This window comes from Lepus europaeus, chromosome 22 (genome assembly GCF_033115175.1).
Source record: "Lepus europaeus isolate LE1 chromosome 22, mLepTim1.pri, whole genome shotgun sequence".
Classification (NCBI taxonomy): Eukaryota; Metazoa; Chordata; class Mammalia; order Lagomorpha; family Leporidae; genus Lepus; species Lepus europaeus.
This window is the reverse complement of record NC_084848.1, coordinates 11958663-11976795: the sequence shown is the minus strand read 5'-3', so window position 1 is coordinate 11976795 and position 18133 is coordinate 11958663. Positions and strand designations below refer to the sequence as shown.

Here is an 18133-nt window from a genome sequence, read left to right as displayed (position 1 = left end):
TAGTGTTTGGAAATGTGCACCCCGGCTTCCTGGCTGTCCTGATACCAATGATCCAGATGTTACTCAGAGTAAAAATAAGCATTAAAGGTGATATTTCGAAGCCGGCGCTGTGGCTTAACAGGCTAATCCTCCACCTTGCAGCGCCGGCACACCGGGTTCTAGTCCCGGTTGGGGTGCTGGATTCTATCCCGGCTGCCCCTCTTCCAGGCCAGCTCTCTGCTATGGCCCGGGAAGGCAGTGGAGGATGGCCCAAGTGCTTGGGCCCTGTACCCGCATGGGAGACCGGGAGAAGCGCCTGGCTCCTGGCTTCCGATCAGCACGATGCGCCGGCCGCAGCGGCCATTGGAGGGTGAACCAACAGCAAAATGGAAGACCTTTCTCTCTGTCTCTCTCTCTCTCACTGTCCACTCTACCTGTCAAAAAAAAAAGTGATGTTTCGAGGAATGTTGACTTCCCACAGCCCACCAGTGACTCGCAGCCTCTTGGTGTCTCAGGCTGAAGTTGAGATTCTGGACACTTAGAATTCCCCTTGGGAGCCCACTGACAAAGGCAGGACTACAGGAAACCTCCGGACAGGTCTGTGTGGTCTCCCGTGGTCCTCACTGCGAGTTAGCCTCGGGTCTTGGAATGCTGAGAACACATGGCCAGGGCTGGGAGGATGAGAGGAAGCCTTCTGGCAGGTGCCTGTGGCGTATGGTGCTGACCCTCAGGAGAGGAACCTAGAAGGTCATCAGAGTGAGAGCAAACAGCACAGGAAGACGACTCCCACCTCGCACTCACTGGCTAGCTTTGCCCTTGTGCCTCTGTTTTGTGTTTGGATTTTTTTTTTTTTCCTTTTTCTTCTTTTTGCTAACAGGGGAGAGGTCTGAAAGCAAGTTGCTGCAAGTTGGACCTCTAAAGAAAACATCTTCCCCAGAGTCAGTACTGCTTTCCCGTGAGCGTCCCACGTCCCCTGCATTTTATGTCTGACCCATCCCCGGCCGTGGCTTCCGGGCCTGGGGCTCTTGTGCCCGTTTCCGGAGGCAGCGAGGTCTGCGAGTACTTTTTACAACGCGCTTCATCAGGGAAAGAGTTCCCCTTAGCTCTGACTTCCACGTTCCTTCTGGGGTGTCCTCTTGGAGCTCTTCAGAGAACTAGTTCTTCTCTTTCTGGGTAGCTGGTCTCCTGTTGGAGCAGACAGCGATCCCCACGTGTTACACAGAAAGAGACTTGATGTCCCAATGAATGAACCTCGAAATACTCAGTTACCTGCAAAGTCAGGCCTGAGGAGTTCTGAACAACCGAGGTTTTACGATATGTCTTCAAGGTAAAATAGAGTTTAGGTGAGCCTAATTGAGAAAACGTTTACAGCAGGTTTCCATCAATCAGCTGGTCCATGCGCATTCTCAGCCGCCGCAGGTGCTGTGAGAGAGGCTCAGTCTGAGCCGCTGCCTCAGCACCCAGAGCTTCCTCCCCACCCTGCCGCAGGTGTGATGTGGTGATTCGATGCAGGTGCACACTTTGTTAGGCTCAAAGCAGGGTAGCTGGCCGGCGCCGCGGCTCACTAGGCTAATCCTCCGCCTTGCGGCGCCAGCACACCGGGTTCTAGTCCCGGTCGGGGCGCCGGTTCTGTCCCAGCTGCCCCTCTTCCAGGCCAGCTCTCTGCTGTGGCCAGGGAGTGCAGTGGAGGATGGCTCAAGTGCTTGGGTCCTGCACCCCATGGGAGACCAGGATAGGCACCTGGCTACTGCCATCGGATCAGCACAGTGCACCGGCCACAGCGCGCCAGCCGCGGCGGCCATTGGAGGGTGAACCAACGGCAAAAAGGAAGACCTTTCTCTTTCTCTCTCTCTCTCACTGTCCACTCTGCCTGTCAAAAAAAAAAAAAAAAAAAAAGGCACTTCTCTCTTCTCGTTCTTTTTAAAAATAAATTGTTCTGGGGCTGCCATGATGCCAGCATCCCATATGAGCTCTGATTTGGGTCCCAGCTGCTCTGCTTCAGATCCAGCTCCCTGCTGATGGCCTGGGAAAACAGCAGAGGACGGCCCAAGTGCTCAGGCCACTGCCACCCACATAGGAGACCTGAATTGAGTTTCAGACTCCTGGTTTCCTGGCAGTCATTTGGGGAGTGAACCAGCAGATGGATGATCTCCTTCCCTCTCCTTACTTCTCCTTCTCCCTCCCTCTCCCTCCTCTCTTTCTGTATATGTCTGGCTTTCCCTCTCTGAGTAGTTCTGCCTTTCAAATAAATAGACCTTTTTAAAAATAGATTGTTACAAACTGTAGACACCCTGCTGTACTGTCCAGTGTTAGAACTTACTCCTCCTGTCTGTTTTGGTTCCTGTTATCTGACCTCTCTCTGCTTGCCCTGCCCCTACTCCTACCTCTTCCTGGCCTCTAGCGATCGCTGTTCTATTCTCTACTTCAGTGAGCTCAATTTTTTAGATTCCACTGTGAATAGGAACCAGTGCGCATCCTGGCACCTACCTTTCATGTGGTCACTTCTGAGTCTCCTTCCTGCCACACTTGTGATCTTTTGACCATGTCCACAGTTCCTTGTCCTCACAATGCGTGATTCTAAATGCACCATTTCTTTCCAGATATAAATATCAATCTAGTGCCCTTAAGACCTGTTTCCTTTCCATTGAAAAAAAAAAAATTAGCACTATCTAGCACAAAAAAAGCAAAAAAGAAAAGAAAATATGAAGCCTAAGATGCTATTGTACATGGTTTTTCATTAAATGCTACTTATATGTACAAGAAAATCAGAAATTCTAGCTACACTAAGGTCATAAAAAAGTGGGGGGGTGGGCTTTGGACAGGGGGAAAAATCTTTCTAAGGCAAGATAATTATTTTAATAGCTGCCCTGGGGGAAATGCAGATGAGGGCAAAGCTGTCCCAAATCAGCAATTAGATACATCTTGAACGTCGTGGCAGAGCAGGATTCCTTTTCAAAAATGCCGCAGCTCCACCAGGAACTGAATAAAAATGATTGCGCCTATATATTTTCTTGACCGATGCTCTTGCAGCTGTGAGAGTGTGACGCGCACTGAGCCGCCTCCCTGAGCCAGCCTCTTCTGTGTCCTGTCTCCACAGCGCCAATCTGTCCAAGGCCGCCTGGGGCGCACTGGAGAAGAACGGCACCCAGTTGATGATCCGCTCCTACGAGCTCGGGGTCCTCTTCCTCCCTGCCATGTTTGTAAGTTCACACTTCCAGCTGCCCACGTGGTCACACGTGGAACTGGTTGGATTTTTGTGTTCTCTGCCCTTAGTCACAGTCTCCTGCCCAGGGCCAGGGGGTGGGAGTAGCAGAATTGGGATCTAACCCAAAGCTAAGTTCTTAACTACTGGGCCACGTTGATGAACTTACTGAACATTCACTAATGGGCATACAGCAGGATCCGATCCTGCCCTCAAGGCACAGACCTGATTAGAGGCTGCCGATGCTGCTCACCGTGAGGTTACACCAGTGCTTGCACTGCCGATGCTGCTCACGGTGAGGTTACACCGGTGCTTACGTGGATCTGGGGAAGCATGGTGTGAAGATTTCTCACTGGGAGTAAACAATTGCCAAAGGAATGACCTAGCCCAACACAGGACATCTTGGGCTGGGCTGACTGGAGGATGCAGTTGGGAAACAGAGAGCTCAGGGTGGGGGCTTGAGAGGTACGTAAGGTTAAGATACAGGGAGCGGAGGGGAGCAGCGCTACACCTGGGAAAGGAACTGTTAACACAAACGAAGAAGCAGAGGTGCTCGCGTCGTAGGCTAGAGTTCAGCAATTGCCAAAGACACTGCGACTTGTCCAGTGAGTCCCCTGGAAAGGTGCCGTGTTGGAACATCTGCTTCTCTGATGTCCAGCACAGGTGGCTTGTCTCCCAGCTTGGCGTGGCTCAGAAAGTGGCTGGCTTCTGGGTAGGGCCCAGGTTGTATGAGGCTTTTGGTTCCCTAAACAACAGAGCCATAGATGGCCCAGAGAGACAGGCTCTGTCCGAGGTCTCCTGTCTCACCTCGTACTCACACCAGGCACACGTACAGATGGAACACAATCAGAACGTCTCACACTGTGAGTTGGTTAATATTTTTTATTCCTTTTCCACCATGTGCTATATTTGACTTTACAATAAATGCCTACAGCACAGCTCTTGTGGACCAAAAGATTTTGCTAGGGGTGTCATGTACTTGTCATCAGACTTGAGTCTGGAACCTACTAGCTACAGCAAAGTACAGGCTTAAGGCAGGTGTGCAAGTACCTCTGCCTGCCTCCAGCGATCCTCACGTGCGCAGCTGCGGCTCCTCCCTGCCTTCCCTTCACCGCCTTGTGCCAGTTTCTGTCCCCCTTTCTGTCCATCACAGGAGTCTCACTGCAGATCTGTAGGTGTGGTCCCTTGAGGGTCATGCCCTGAGATATCAGCACCTTTTGTGTTTTTATCCAGAGGAAAGCAAAGCAGATCTGCATGCTGCTCACAATAAAGATCGTGACTCCTACTGCACTGTTACCCTGCCCTGTGGACGAGGGAGGGACCTTGCGCAGCCAGAGCGGGCTCTGTCCCACAGGCCTCAGTCTTCCCCACACACTGCTCTGGGAAGCAGTGAGTTCACAGCACAAGGGTGACAATAACTCACTGTGGTTATGGCGACTGTGGCTTAAACTGAGGGTGGAACTATCTCCCAACAATAGCATGAGTAACAGAGTGTGTTCCACACTACTCTGGTTTCGCTTTTGTGACCAGCACCTGTAGAAATTCTGGTGTTTTGTCCGTGTCCTAATGTGATCCCTGGTTGCGAAGGTGACAGCAGGAGAGACACATACTGCTCCTCCAGGCCCTCTGGGCCCCTCTGAGCTGCTCATTTGTGCTTCAGGTGTTGTTTCTGTGACTGTATTAGAGAAGACTTAGAGAAAGAGCGGGAGCAGTCGTGCAGAATCCCCAGCTGGCCTGATCCTGGTCTCTTGTCTCGTGTCTGTACTTCTGGAATAAGGAGGAGCCTCCAGGCAGTGCTTTCGAGTGAAATAGAGATCCCAGTATTCATGAAGACCATCAGACAGGAATGTACAAACCAGATCCCACCCCCGTCCATACTGTTCCAACAGGCTGGCCCCAACCCGGATGCCTGTAACTAGCTGACTGCCTAGGAAGGTAACAGGCTCCCCAGCAGTCTGTGGGCATCTCAGGGCTCAGAGCCTGCAACGGTTCTGAGCACCGGCTCCGTCCCTGACACTGGTGAGGACCCACATACTGCCACTGTCTTGTCACCAGCCGTTTCCCCATTAGGCCGGGCAAGGTGCTGACATCAGGCACTGCAGTGGACAATACACAGACGTATACTGACCTTGTCCTCCCAAGGTCTACAGTCAAGTTGGGCAGGGTGGTCGTGACAGCCAGACAGACAACCTATTCACAGCTGATAGCACTAAAGACGCCCCGGCTGCGAGCCTGAGTGGACAGAGCCCAGAAGCTGAGAAGGGCATTGGTGATGTTTTGGTCTCGGCTCTGTTGAAGCCACAGACAGAGGGAGTTCATTGAAAGGCTCCTGGGGAAATGTCATGGAATCCGGAGTTGTTAAACAGTGGAGCCTTGCGAGGGTGGGGCCTGGCCAGGTCTGGGGGTGTGGCTCTGCGGCCCAGGTGCTGGCCATTCTACCTTGCCAAAAACTCGAGCTTCCACCTGTCTCCCAGGCTTCTCCCACAGCAGTGGACCTGTCGCCACAGATGAGAGAGTTGTTGGGAGGTGGACAGTCACAGGGCATCCACCCATGAGTTGGTGCTTGTCTTACCAGTCTGCAACAGAGGAGACTCGGTCTTCCAGCAACTGTGTCGCAGCGTCTGTGTTGCATGCTGTGGTGCGAAGTGGCTGGAAAGGAACTAGAGCTTTGCGTGACCTTCCCAGTGTCGACGCTGATGGTTGTGACTTTGAGGGCAGCCCAGAGGTCAGTGCCGTCAGGTGACTTGTCGTTCTGCTGAAGTGGGGCGAGCACTGGAATGAGACGGTTGGCCTGTGCAGGAGCGCGTGCAGAACACAGCAGCAGTTTCTGCCTCAAACGTTTCTCAGTTTGTAAGTGAACATCCCGGTGGCCTGGGGGTGACGCCTCCATGCTCATTCCAGCTCCACAAGCTGTGTGCAGAGCTGTGGCTGTGGAGCTGTGATTTTCATTCAGTGTATGGTACTTGCAGTAGGCACTTAAATATGCCTGCAGATCGTGTTGTAAGCAATCTGCAGTGTGGACCAGCTCACCGTAGCTGTCTTGCTGAAATTAAATCAATCAGTCTCTCTCTCTTTCTTTCTCACGCTCCCTCCCTCCCTCCCTCTCTCACTCAGGAATCTCTTACAGTACTTACAAGTGCCAAGCCTGTATATTCATTTAATAAATATCTTAAAGATTTCTGTATTGATCACAGTCTTTAAATGTTTACTGGTACGAATGCATTTTGTCCTTTTTTGGAGGTTTCTTCTTCAGGACCAGCCAGACACACCCCCAGATGTTTGCAGTTAGGCGTTTGCAGGTGGACTCACAGAGCAGGGTTCTGCCAGTGTCCCTCTGGCTGGGCATTGTCCAGTACCCAGTTTCTCTAGTTCAGCCCACGTTTGGCCTTTCAGGCAGAACTCCTTGTCCGCACCTCCCACGTCTCTGTGTGATCAGCGCCCAGAGCTGCCGCTTTTGTCCTGCACCATCAGGCCATCTCGGTCACCGTGTTCCAGTGTTGTGGACACCCAGGCCTGGCACAGTGCCCAGAACCGCAGGGGCCATCGCCTCTCAGGAGCCCTGCAGTTCTCTCCTTTCTCACAGCCCTGCTTAGGACCGGTCACTCAGCTACCAAGTGAACTCTAGTAGGTGGAGAGCCAGTGTATCCCATTCATAACAGAGAGACCTCTCGGGTTGATCTGCAAGCTAAAAAGTCCCTGGTAACTAAATACTGAATTGTTTCCATTTTTTATTTTCTGCTTATTTTATTTGGGTAGATCTATAAATGCTTTCTTTCAAGATCAACCTAACTTCCAGACAGAACAGGTCATCCATTACTTTCCTTTTTTAAAAAAAGTTTTTTTATATCTTCATTTTATTTGAAAGAGTGGGGTCTCCCATCTGCTGGTTCACTCCCCAAACAACCAGGGCTGGGCCAGGCCAGGCCAGGCCAAAGCAAGAAGGACTGAATGCTACCCAGGTCTCCCACGTGGGTGGCAGGAACTCAAGTACTTGAGCCATCATCTGTTGCCCCTCAGAACATACCTTAGCAGGAAACTGGATTGAAAGTGGGGTAGCCCAGGACCCAAACCAGGCACTCCAACATGGAACCAGGGGTGTTGTAAGCAGCGACTTAACCACTGTGCCCAACACCCACCCCAGTAACTTTCACTTTGATTAGGAATACGTTCAAGAGCTTTGGAGATTAATATCAAGATACATTTGACCTTGTGTATACTTAGTGATCTGTGATACATACTAGGTGCCTAATAAAACGTTTAATTTAAATCAGAAACTATTCTTTTGAGGTCTAACAATGTATCCGCTATTTTGTGTTTTCTCAGTAGTCCTATTGCTTTGGGTGTGTTGAACTTTTAACTTAGACTGTTTCATTTAGGTTTAGGAAAATCTCAATTTATGAGAGAGAATGATTTCAAAGATCAGTAGCAGTGTTCTAAACCCTAAGGCCTCGTGTGTACAAATATTTCTTTGAACCTTGTTCTGTTGGTGTTTATTGAGTACATGCTTTGTCTCAGGCACGGAGCAGACCCTGGACTAGAGCTGCCTAACACATTGTGGCTGGAGTACCTGCCCCTCGGAAGGATACACCTGACCCTCTGAAGGCCATGGATCAGCAGCTAATCCTGGGTCCTTCCCGACAGAGGGGAACCCAAGTGAGCCTGTGCTTGTACTGAGGCCAAGAGGCACCTCAGCCCTTCCAAGCCCCAGGTTCACCTGCTCCTTAGGGTTCTCCTTAGGTTCCTTCTTTTCTGTAATCAGAATCAAAATTTTTCTGTCAAATCTCCAAAGAGTCAAGTCTCTGCTTTCTCTTACCTCTGTTTTGTTTAAGCTGTCTTATTATCTTTGTATTCTGAAGTACACCCTCATGATGACTGTGACTGCATAGAAAATTTTAATTAAATCTGTAAGAGCCACTGCCTTCACCTCTCCTTACCTCACTTCCCCCACCACCTCTGCCCACCTGACTTGAGCCCTGCCCCTCAGCTGTAGGCTCCCCTAGTTTCCTGGGAGGCCGCAGTGGGCAACAGTGTTTCATGGGGCATTTCTTAGCGACCTCTTGTGTTCTCCCACTCAGCTGATAAAGCCACTGTCCTCGTCCAGTTGCCACATCCCATCCCATCCCATCTGCCATGCAAGGAGCCCTCACCTGCTGCTTCAGGCCACCTCCTTTCCTCTGGACTCACTGACCGTCCTCCCCTTTCTGCGTCCAGGTCACCACCCTAGTTCTGGGGCCATGTTTCTGCCCATGCACCAGGGTCTGTGTTGCTTTCCCGTCAGTGGCTTTCAGTGGCTCACCTGGGCCCATGAGACGACATCTCCATTCCCTTGTATGACATCCAGGCCCATAGAGAGCAGAAACAGCGTGTCTCCCACCACCATGCCCGTGGGCCCAGTCACCCGCCTGGTCAGCATATTGATGATCCTAGGCCCATGACAGCACTGGCCCTTGCTGATTGTCTCATCCTGTGCTTCCATTAGACACGCTGAAATAATTTAGGAAGGGACAGAATGTGGAAGAACATGTTGGAGAGATCCAAGAACCAAGGAAAGGAACGGTCCCAGAACAGAGAGCTTGAAGATGTAGGAGCCAAGGTGACAGGAAGAGAAAGGGCTCTGACCTGAGACTTTACTCTGCAGGCCCCTCTCCTCTGCTCCTCGGTGGGAACAGCGTAGTAACCAACTCCTAAAGTATTGTGAGATTTCAGTTACAACCTGTCAAGTGCTTACCTTTGAGCAAATGCTCGGTGAAGGGTGTGGTTGACAGTGGCACTCTTAGTGATGGTGTGGAAACTGTGGGAAGACTGGGAGCAGAGGCTGGCACTCTGCAGGTTCCAGCTACATCAGAATCTGTGGTTCCACGATGAGGCTGTGCTGTCCTCCTCTCCGCACCTGCACTCCACAGGCAGTCCTTTGCTTGACAAATACCCATCTTTCAGGGCAGCTTGGAGCTTAGCAAGAAGGCGGAGTATTTGAATTCCATTCCCAGGTCTGGTTGTGTTTTGTTAAAACTCGCCGATCACAGTTTGCTGTGCTTTCAGTAGGATGCAGCTCCCACAGCTCATGCAGGCGTTTAATCACCAAAGCCATCAGTGAATGGTACTAGGAGGGTGGCGACCTAGTCCAGGTACAGTGTATGGGAAGTGGGCCCAGTGGGAGGTCCTTGGGTCACTGGGAAGGCAGCCCTTAAAGGCTGAGCTGGGCCCAGCCTCGCTCTGCTTGTCATCCTTCCCCCATTCATGCTTCTCCACGGCCAGCCTTCCTCCTCGCCAGGTGGTCGAACCAGTGGGCCCACCTGAGCTTAGACTGTGACCCTCCGAAACTATGAGCCAGAACAAGCCTTTCTTCAATCATAGCTTGTTTCATATATTTAGTAACAGAAAGCTGTCAGTCAGAAAGCTGACTGATGCTGCATTAGAAAGTTTAAAAGCTGAGGCAAGCACTTGACACAGTAGCTAAGACACCGCTTGGACACCTGCGTCCCACGTTGGAGTGCTGAGGTCTACATCCCGGCTCCACCTCCCAATGCCAGCTTCCTGCCACGTACACCCTGCAAGGCTGTGGTGACGGCTCGAGTAACTGGGGCCCTGCACCCGCATGGGCAGCACGGACTGAGTTGTGGGCTCCTGGCTTAAGCCGGGCCCAGCCCTGACTGTGTGGGTATTTGGGGAGTGAATCAGCAGATGGGAGATTGATAGCTCTGTCTGTGTCTGTCTCTTTATATGTTTCTGTCTCTCTTTCTCCTCTCCCTTCTCCCTCTCCCTCCCTCCCTCCCTCCCTTTCTCTTTCTCTCTCTCTCTCTCTCTCTCTCTCTCTCTCTCTCTCTCTCTGCCTTTCAAATAAATTTAAATTAGAAAAAGTTTAAATACTAGTTTTAATGTGAATAGCAAATTCTGGTATGTTTGACTAAGGCTTTAGAATGTCTCAGAAAGATTTTTTTTAAAGATTTAATTTATTTATTTGAGAAGTAGAGTTACAGACAGGCCAAGGGAGAGACAGAAAAGTCTTCCATCCGCTGGTTCACTCCCTAAGTGGCTGCAACAGCCAGAGCTGAGCTGATCCGAAGCCAGGAGCCAGGAGCTTCTTCCGGGTCTTTCACGCGGGTGCAGGGACCCAAGGACCTGGGCCATCTTCTGCTTTCCCAGGCCACAGCAGAGAGCTATATTGGAAGTGGAGCAGCTGGGACTTGACCTAGCACCCATATGGGATGCCGGCACTGCAGGCAGAGAATTAACCTACTGTACCATAGTGCCAGCCCCAGATGTTTTAGTATTAATGGACAATGCCACATGTAACATGCATATCTATAAGATAATGTTCGAATGTATATTCCTTAACTAGCTCACTTCCCACTCTGTGTGGTGGCACTAGGCTCCATTAAATATTGGTGACGTTTTATATGGCTGCAGACTTTGGCAAGTTGTAAATAATGTCTACAGCAAGTTTTTATTAAGTTTTTACTGAATTTTATTATTGAAAGTCAAACTTAACATGTAGGAGCAGCAACAAAAAATAAAAGTACAAAAATAGACTCTTCATGGAAAAAAGCAAAAAGTGCCCCAAAAAGCTTTTCTTAAACCCCAGCTGGCAACACTCACACTTGTGGATTATACAAAAGATCTTCCAAAAGTTTACAGAAAATTAATATTGTGGGGAAAAAAAGCTGTGCACAGATTTCAAAATTTGTTTTTCATCAAAATGAACTCCTATTTTCATTTTTCATAAATTTTTGGAAGTCCCATAATGCACTGCCTTGCAGAAAGGCCTCACCACCAACCTACTATAATGTACTTCCTCACCAATTAGTCCATCTTTAAAAAGTCTCCTCCTGTGAATGGACACTTAGCCGAGGTTAAGCCAGTTCCTGGCTCCATCACACCCTGGGAGGCAGCAGCAGTGGCTCAAGTAATAGGGCTCCTGCCATACACAAGGGAGATCTGGATGGTGTTCCTGGCTCCCTGCTCGGGTTCCTGTCCAGTCGCCACCATTGTGAGCATTTGGGGAGTGAAAACCAGCAGATGGGAACCCTCCCTCTGCCTCTCAAATTATTATTTTTAAATTAAAATAAACAAAAAAAAAATTGCTGCTTTGGGAAGTTCAGCTGCCGTCACAGTTAGGAAAACCTAATGCCTTGCAGAGGATTTCACAGTTGAGGCTGCTGATCAGGTAGATGCAACTGAAGAAATATCTAACGTGTGTGTGTGTGTGTCCTGTTCTCCGAGATGGAGCTAAGCTGCTAACCCTGGGTCAGCACAGGGATAACGAACAAGCTCTTTCGCTCCCAGAGCTGGCCAGGGGCAAAACCAGCAGTTTCTCCTGCAAGAACCCTCTCACCTGGTGTTTCATAAACCTATTGGCTGAACTGTCTAGTTGGAGACTGTGCCTGGGGGTGCGTTCCTCTGTTGGGTAGATTGCCGAATGATAATCATGGTGGTTTATAAATAGTGGTCATTAGAAGACAGCCTCAAATTATTTGACATCCAGATTGAAGGGAAAAGTGGTACTTTTTTCCATCCATAATTCCCTAGAATTTGGACCAGAAATGGCATTCAAGAAAAAAGCGTATTGGTTTCTGTCAGATGTGGGTGGTTCAGCCCTTTCTACATCTGAGGTCAGATACCACAGAATGAAGCCCTGGGCCAGAACCTGTAGAGTGTCAGACCTGAGTCCCAGCCACGAAGAATCTTTACCCCTTGCCATGGTACAATTGAGCTAGAAACAAAAGAAGGTAGAAGTGTTTGTTCTTTTTACCCAAATCCTCATAAAAGTATTTAATGACTAAATGGGCATCCCCAACCTCTGGCCTCTTTATTTTTAAAAATATCCAAATACTAAGGTTTCCAGAATTAGGCTCATCCTACCTCCGCCTGCCTCGATACTGACTCTTAAATTCTCAAGGATTTCTTCCTTTGTCATGGTTCATGGTGGTGATTGTGAGCCCATCTGTCTGCTTAGTGGAAGGAACATTGGACAGGGCTGCAGCCTAGCCAGCTGTTTCTTTGTTTTAATTTTTGAGACAGAGAGACAGGGGCAGACCAAGATCCATCCTCTGGTTCAGGCCCCAAATGCCTGCAATGCCCAGGCTAAGCCAGGCGAAAACCAGAAGCTGGGAACTCTCACACAGGTGACAGGGATCCAACTACTTGAGCCATCCATCACCTGCTGCCTCCCAGGGTGAAGGTTAATAGGAAACTGGAATCGGGACTGGAGGTGGGACTCGAACCCAGGTCCTTAACTGCTGGCCCACACGCCCGCCCGCTTGCCCCTCTCAGCAGCTGTGTGGTCTTGGGCAGTGACTGAATGTGGGGATTTGTTTCCTCTCTGAGAACTCCCTGAGTGCACTCACAGCTGTGCCAGTTCATCTGCAGTGCTGTGCTAGTCGTCCTTCTAAATAGCCTTACAACTTGGGTGCTACTAGCAGCTTCATAAATGGATGTGGAAACTGAGGCCCAGAAAGGTTCAGTAACTTGCCTAGAGTCACACAGCAAGTAAGTGGTCTACACAAGGACCAGATTACAAAGGGTTTCCTCAGCCCCAGAATGCATCATCAGTAAGATGTGAGAAAGGTCACTTGGCACCGTCCGTGGGGAGGAGGTGGCCCTGCAGAGCAGGCGGAAGGGTGGGGAGCCAGCAGGCCGTGTATCCTTTCAGACACATGGCTCAAGACCTCCAAGAGTCCTTGGTCTCCCTGTGCTCTGCTCTCCTCTGTCCCTGCTTTTTATGTTTCTTCCATCTCTTTCAGATCTTTGTCTTGGATGCCCACCAGCCCCATTCTGGGCCAGGGCCGCCTCCCTGTGTAGCTGCAGCCCAGTCACAGTGGGGACTCGCGCTCGCACCTGCATGGCCCAAGGCCATCGGCTGAGCCTTTTCCTGTTCGAGTGGCAGTAGCTGCTGGTCTCACTCCAGCAGTTCCTAGCCCCATCTGTTCCCATAAACACCACACCTCTCACCAGGAGTCCTGTGGCTCACAACTCAGAGGAGTGAGTGACAAGGCAAGGTGGTGAGCTCCGTGCTTCGGGCAGAGCTGAGGCCAGGGTCTGGGGCCACGTCTTCAGGGTTTATTTCTTCTGCTGGACTTAGGGGAGCCCCAGCAGCTCAAGGCTTGCTCTGACCTGATGGATTCCCCCGACAGGAAGATGAGGTCTACCCAGCACCTCTGACTTGGGTCACATGCCCAGCCTGAGTCACAATGGCCAGGGTGTGAACCTGGTGGCCCAGGGACAGTCTGGCTGCAGCTTTGCTCTGCGGGCCCCCGCCCCCCACTCTGTCCTTACACTTGCTGTGCCGGATGTGCCCACAGGAAGCTGGTTCCTTCACTGATGTTCTGGATACTGAAATTCTGTTAGATTTGCAAAACCCTGCTGAAATGCTGTGTTCTACAGAGGCTTTCGTGTCCTACCCCCTGGAAATGGGTTGTCTCCTCCTCTGTTGAACAGAGCCTGCGCCAGGCATCACTTCCTGGTCACTGGACTGCTGGTCCCCATCTCTGTCCCTGCCGTAGCTCGGAGGGTTCCTGGGCTCTTCCCACGCACAATAGTTCTTTACTTCATCACCCCTGTGCCCACCCTCTCCATGTACCTTCAGGCAGAGGCCTACAAAGCAAGCAGGGAAGGTACTTCGATCTCTTTCCACAGTCCCATATTCTTGAGCAGCTGCTGTGCGCCAGGACTTGCTCGGTGCCGAAATTAGAGACGTGAATGTGACAACCCGCAGGCCCTTCGTCAGCCCGGCTTTATGAGCACCCAGCTGTCCACTAACCGCCGTCTTCCCTGGAACACACCAAGCTCTTTGCCACCTCTGGGCCTCTGCCCGGGACATGGTTCTTTCCACCCCCACCTGACCGGCCCTACCCTTCCCAGTTTTGAGGAGGCTTACCCCAAATCTCACCCAGGCCCACCGTCCTCTCACAGCGCTCCTTGGCTGTTTTCACAGCACCTCGCGCCAGCTGTAATTACTTACCTTGCTTTACCGCCTCCCCACCAGGCTGTGCATCCCCTGAGAACAGGATAGCATTTTTGTGCTAATACCTGTATGACTGATGCCCAGCCCCATGCGTGACCGACAAGAGAGACACGAGACAGAACACGTTAAGTAAATAAAAGCATCTGCCGTTCCCACAGCTTAGTGGGTGTCAGAGCAGACGCTGGGACTCGGGTTGTCTGAAGCGCCGGTCAGTGTGGCTCCTTTCGTGGGCCCTGTGCCGTGCCCGTGACCAGCCTCCCCTTCCTGAGCTACTCAGTCACAGAGGCCCAGGACCTCGGTGCTCCTTGGTGCGGGCTTCCCAGACACCGGCCCTGGGGTTTAGGATGTGGAGGTGCATCTGTCTGGGTGGGTAGACAGAAGGAACAACAGACTGAAGGCTGGGTGTGGGGCGAACCTGGGAGGGGCAGAAGTGAGCAATGCAGGAAGGGTGGGTGGGCTGATGTACTAAACATTGCTGGAGAGAGAGAGATTCAGCTTGCACCCTCAATGAAGTCTAAAATTAACACCGTGTTCTGGGGTTTTTGGGATAAACTTTGCATCTTAGTGGGTTTTGCAGTTTCATTTCTGTATTGCTGTCACATTATAATGGAACAATTTCATTATCCATGAAAGCAACTTTTACTTCTCCTTACTCCAGAGCAGGCAGCCTGTTTCTATAGCAATATTGGAAGCATTTAGAGGTATTTTTATGCAGTGAGCTCTACAAAGTCCCTGCAGACGGTACACAGTGTCTGGTAGAAATGAGCCATAACCACACACACACACACACACCCCCCCCCAGATGATTGCTTTGCATCCGTTATTAAACTTCTGCACACCTTGCTATAGTGTAATTCCAGAAATTTTAACCTCCCTGATTTTTAGGAAAGCAGGTGACTGGGAGGGAGGGGCTTGTAGGTATGTTTGCCTGTAACCATGGATGACAGTTCTGAAATAGTCTGAATGGTATTGGGGGGGGTGCCACAAAGAAGATGCGATTGCTTCTTGGGACCTTCTGGGGTGTTCTTGGAGTGTGTAGGGAGCTTGTTTTTTCAGAAAGGGGGTGTTGTCATGGATGCCCTCCGTGTGTCTACAGGGCCTGGACAGCTTCAATGTGAAACAGAAATTCTTCTCCAGTCACCAGGAGCCAACAGCTGCCTTCCCTGTGCCGTATGATCTGCCCCCAGAACTGTATGGAAGTAAAGGTAAGACCGAAAGAAAGGAAACCATGGGTCACTGTGCCTCTCAGCGGGACTCTGGCTCATGGAACCCTCCAGAAGCCAGGTGTGCAGCGTCCCATTCATCTCTCTGCCTGGGGCCACACCTCTCAAACTGCTGGTCTTTGCACTCCTCTAATCATTGAGAACCACAAAGAACTTTTATTTGTCGGACTTTGTGTCTATTGGTGCTTACAATATTAGAAATTAAAACAGCAGTTCTCAAATATTTATTTAGTTTTACAATAACAATAATAAGCTCCTTTAACATATTTTTATGACCATTTCCAAAATGAGAAGCTAGCTAATAAAGTGGCACTAGGTTTTTGCAAGCCCCCTCGCCGTTCGGTTCTCTTTTTCCCCTCCGCTGCTCTCTTCTCGTAGCTGCCCTCCCATTCCGTCTGTTGTGATGTCCCACATTACGTAGCCTCTGTTCATGTGTGTGAAAATGGACGCATAAACAACACACGACGACTTAATATTGTAGTGAAGATCATTCTGGCCTCACGGGCCACCACCCTCCCCCCAAAAGGGAGAGTCCCAGGCCATACTTTGAACAGTGCTGTCCTTGACCATGAGCTTCCTGGGCAGTGAGCAAGCGTTTCACAGTGGCAGTCAGCAGGAACATCACAGCAGGCTCAGCTGTCCTGGGACGAGGCTGGCTGGCATGGGTGCCTCCTCCGTCCAGCCCCCTGTGGCCCCGCCTCCAGGCTGCTGTGCTGCTGTCCCCAGCTGGAATGAGGTGGGGAAGAATGTGACATGGCAGGTGCTCATGTTAGCACAGCCAGCATGTTTTCCTCCAAAGGGAGAGAGGCCTAAGTGAGTAGCCATATTCTAATCTGCAGGTCTCTGAGCTAGCACTAAATCTGAACAAACAACATGTATTTTTCAATTAAAAGCTTTGGATGACATCACTGTTAATATTCCAAAGTCTGCCATTCCTTAATGGGGCCAGGGTACCCAGCAGGTGCCTGTTTGCCCCAGACAGTGCTGGAGGGACCCTCGCAACATCACAGCCCTCACCATGTTGGGTGCCTGTGGAGAAGCAACGCCTCCCTTCTGATAGACCCGTTTCCTAAATGGTTGGCTCATCTGGTGAGGTTCATCCCGTCTGCTGCTGTGCTGCCCCTGGGCTACCCTGACCCTGGAAGGTGACTGTGTAACTCTGGAATCAGTTGTGTTCGTGTTGATGCAGAGTTCCACACAGCGTTCTTCTTCCCAAGCAGAGACACTCTGTAGAGGCCTCTAAAGCTGTCATCTGTTCATGCATACTCCTTTGACATTAGTAAGGTGCAAAATCTGAATTTCAAGAAATCTGTGCACACCCCACCCACCCGCAGACATGGCCATGGTTATGCACAAAGTCTACAGCTTACTAAGTGGTGCTGGACATTCATTTCTTTCTTTATTGTGACTGCTTTGGGCTTTACCTCCTAACCCTGAGCTTTGCACTGCCCACCCCAAGCCTGGAACCCAGGCCGGACTCCACCTTCTCTTTTTAGTCCTGATTTCCAGTGAATGTAAAAGCAATAATGGGAGAGGCTTAAAAATATCCCAAGGGGGGCTGGCGCTGTGGCATAGCAGGTAAAGCCGCCGCCTGCAGTGCTGGCATCCCTTATGGGCATCCGTTCAAGTCCCGGCTGCTCCACTTCCAATCCAATTCTGCTATGGCCTGGGAAAGTAGTAGAAGGTGGCCCAAGTCCTTGGGTCCCTGCACCTGCATGGGAGACCCAGAAGAAGCTCCTGTCTCCTGGCTTCGGATCAGCCCAGCTACAGCTGTTGTGGCCATTTGGGAAATTAACCAGTGGTTGGAAGACTTCTCTAGCTCCTGTTCTCTCTCTGCCTCTCTAACTCTGCCTTTCAAATAAAAATAAATCTTTAAAAAAAAATATTCCCAGAGGAGCAGGCGTCTGGCCTAGCAGTTTAAGCCATCAGCTGGGACTCCTGCATCCCCTTTCCACGTGTTCTGGGCTCAAGTCCTGGCTCCACTTGGCCTGGCTTTCTGTTCATGCAGGCTCTAGAAGGCAGCAGTCGTGGCTCACCGCCTGGGAGACCAGACTTGAGACCACAGCCCAGCCCCTGCTGTTGTGGACTTCCGTGGAGTGAGCCAGCAAATGGGAACACACATGTACAAGCTGTCTCTCAGCCTCTCAAAACAAAATTTTTTTAATGTTCAAGAAAGTCCTGTCCCTTCCCAAGAAAAAGCGTTCCCAAGAGCTTAGAAGTTTATAACATGATAAAATCTTAGAGTATGAAATGATAAATCTTGTATTTGGCCAGCAAGTAGGATGTTTTCCAGTGTTTGTCTGAATTGTTTCTTAGGCATTTTCTCTGAGAGACACACACAGGCAGAGCAGGAGCGTTTAGTTTGTGTCGGTGCCATCTTCCTCTTCACTGTTCCAGCAGCACAGAGCAGAGTGCCAGTGGCTCAGATGTTGCACTTCCGCTGCAGCCAGCGTTCAGGGGAACCTTGTGGACCCCACAAAGGCGTTTTGTCAACATTTAGAAAAGTGAGTGGGGAAGAACATTTCAAAAATCCTTCATTTTGAAAAGTGATTTTTAACCTGTTGGAATACACAAGGTTTTGTATGCTTAGCCAAAGCAGGTTCTACTGTGACCAAAGCTACAGCTCAAGACAAGATCACCAGAAACCAAGAAAATGATCAAATAAAGCAAAGCAAAAACTGGGACTCAGCTGCCAGGTTCCTTGCCTCGTGCTGTAGCTGGGCTTGGCTTCTCTCTGCAGAAGCGTGGGAACCTGTCGTGTGCAGACTC

The 18133-nt window shown here is 50.5% G+C and overlaps 1 protein-coding gene across 4 annotated transcripts in view; it reads left to right on the top strand.

Annotated features, from left to right (window-relative positions):
- The window catches only part of TDP1 (tyrosyl-DNA phosphodiesterase 1), an 88741-nt gene that overhangs the window by 63818 nt on the left and 6790 nt on the right, over positions 1 to 18133 (top strand). For all 4 annotated transcript variants that reach the window (XM_062181212.1, XM_062181213.1, XM_062181214.1 and 1 more), the window contains exons 15-16: positions 3077 to 3179; positions 15238 to 15346. In XM_062181212.1, coding sequence (XP_062037196.1) covers positions 3077 to 3179; positions 15238 to 15346 — 212 coding nt within the window. The remainder of the gene's footprint in view (positions 1 to 3076; positions 3180 to 15237; positions 15347 to 18133) is intronic.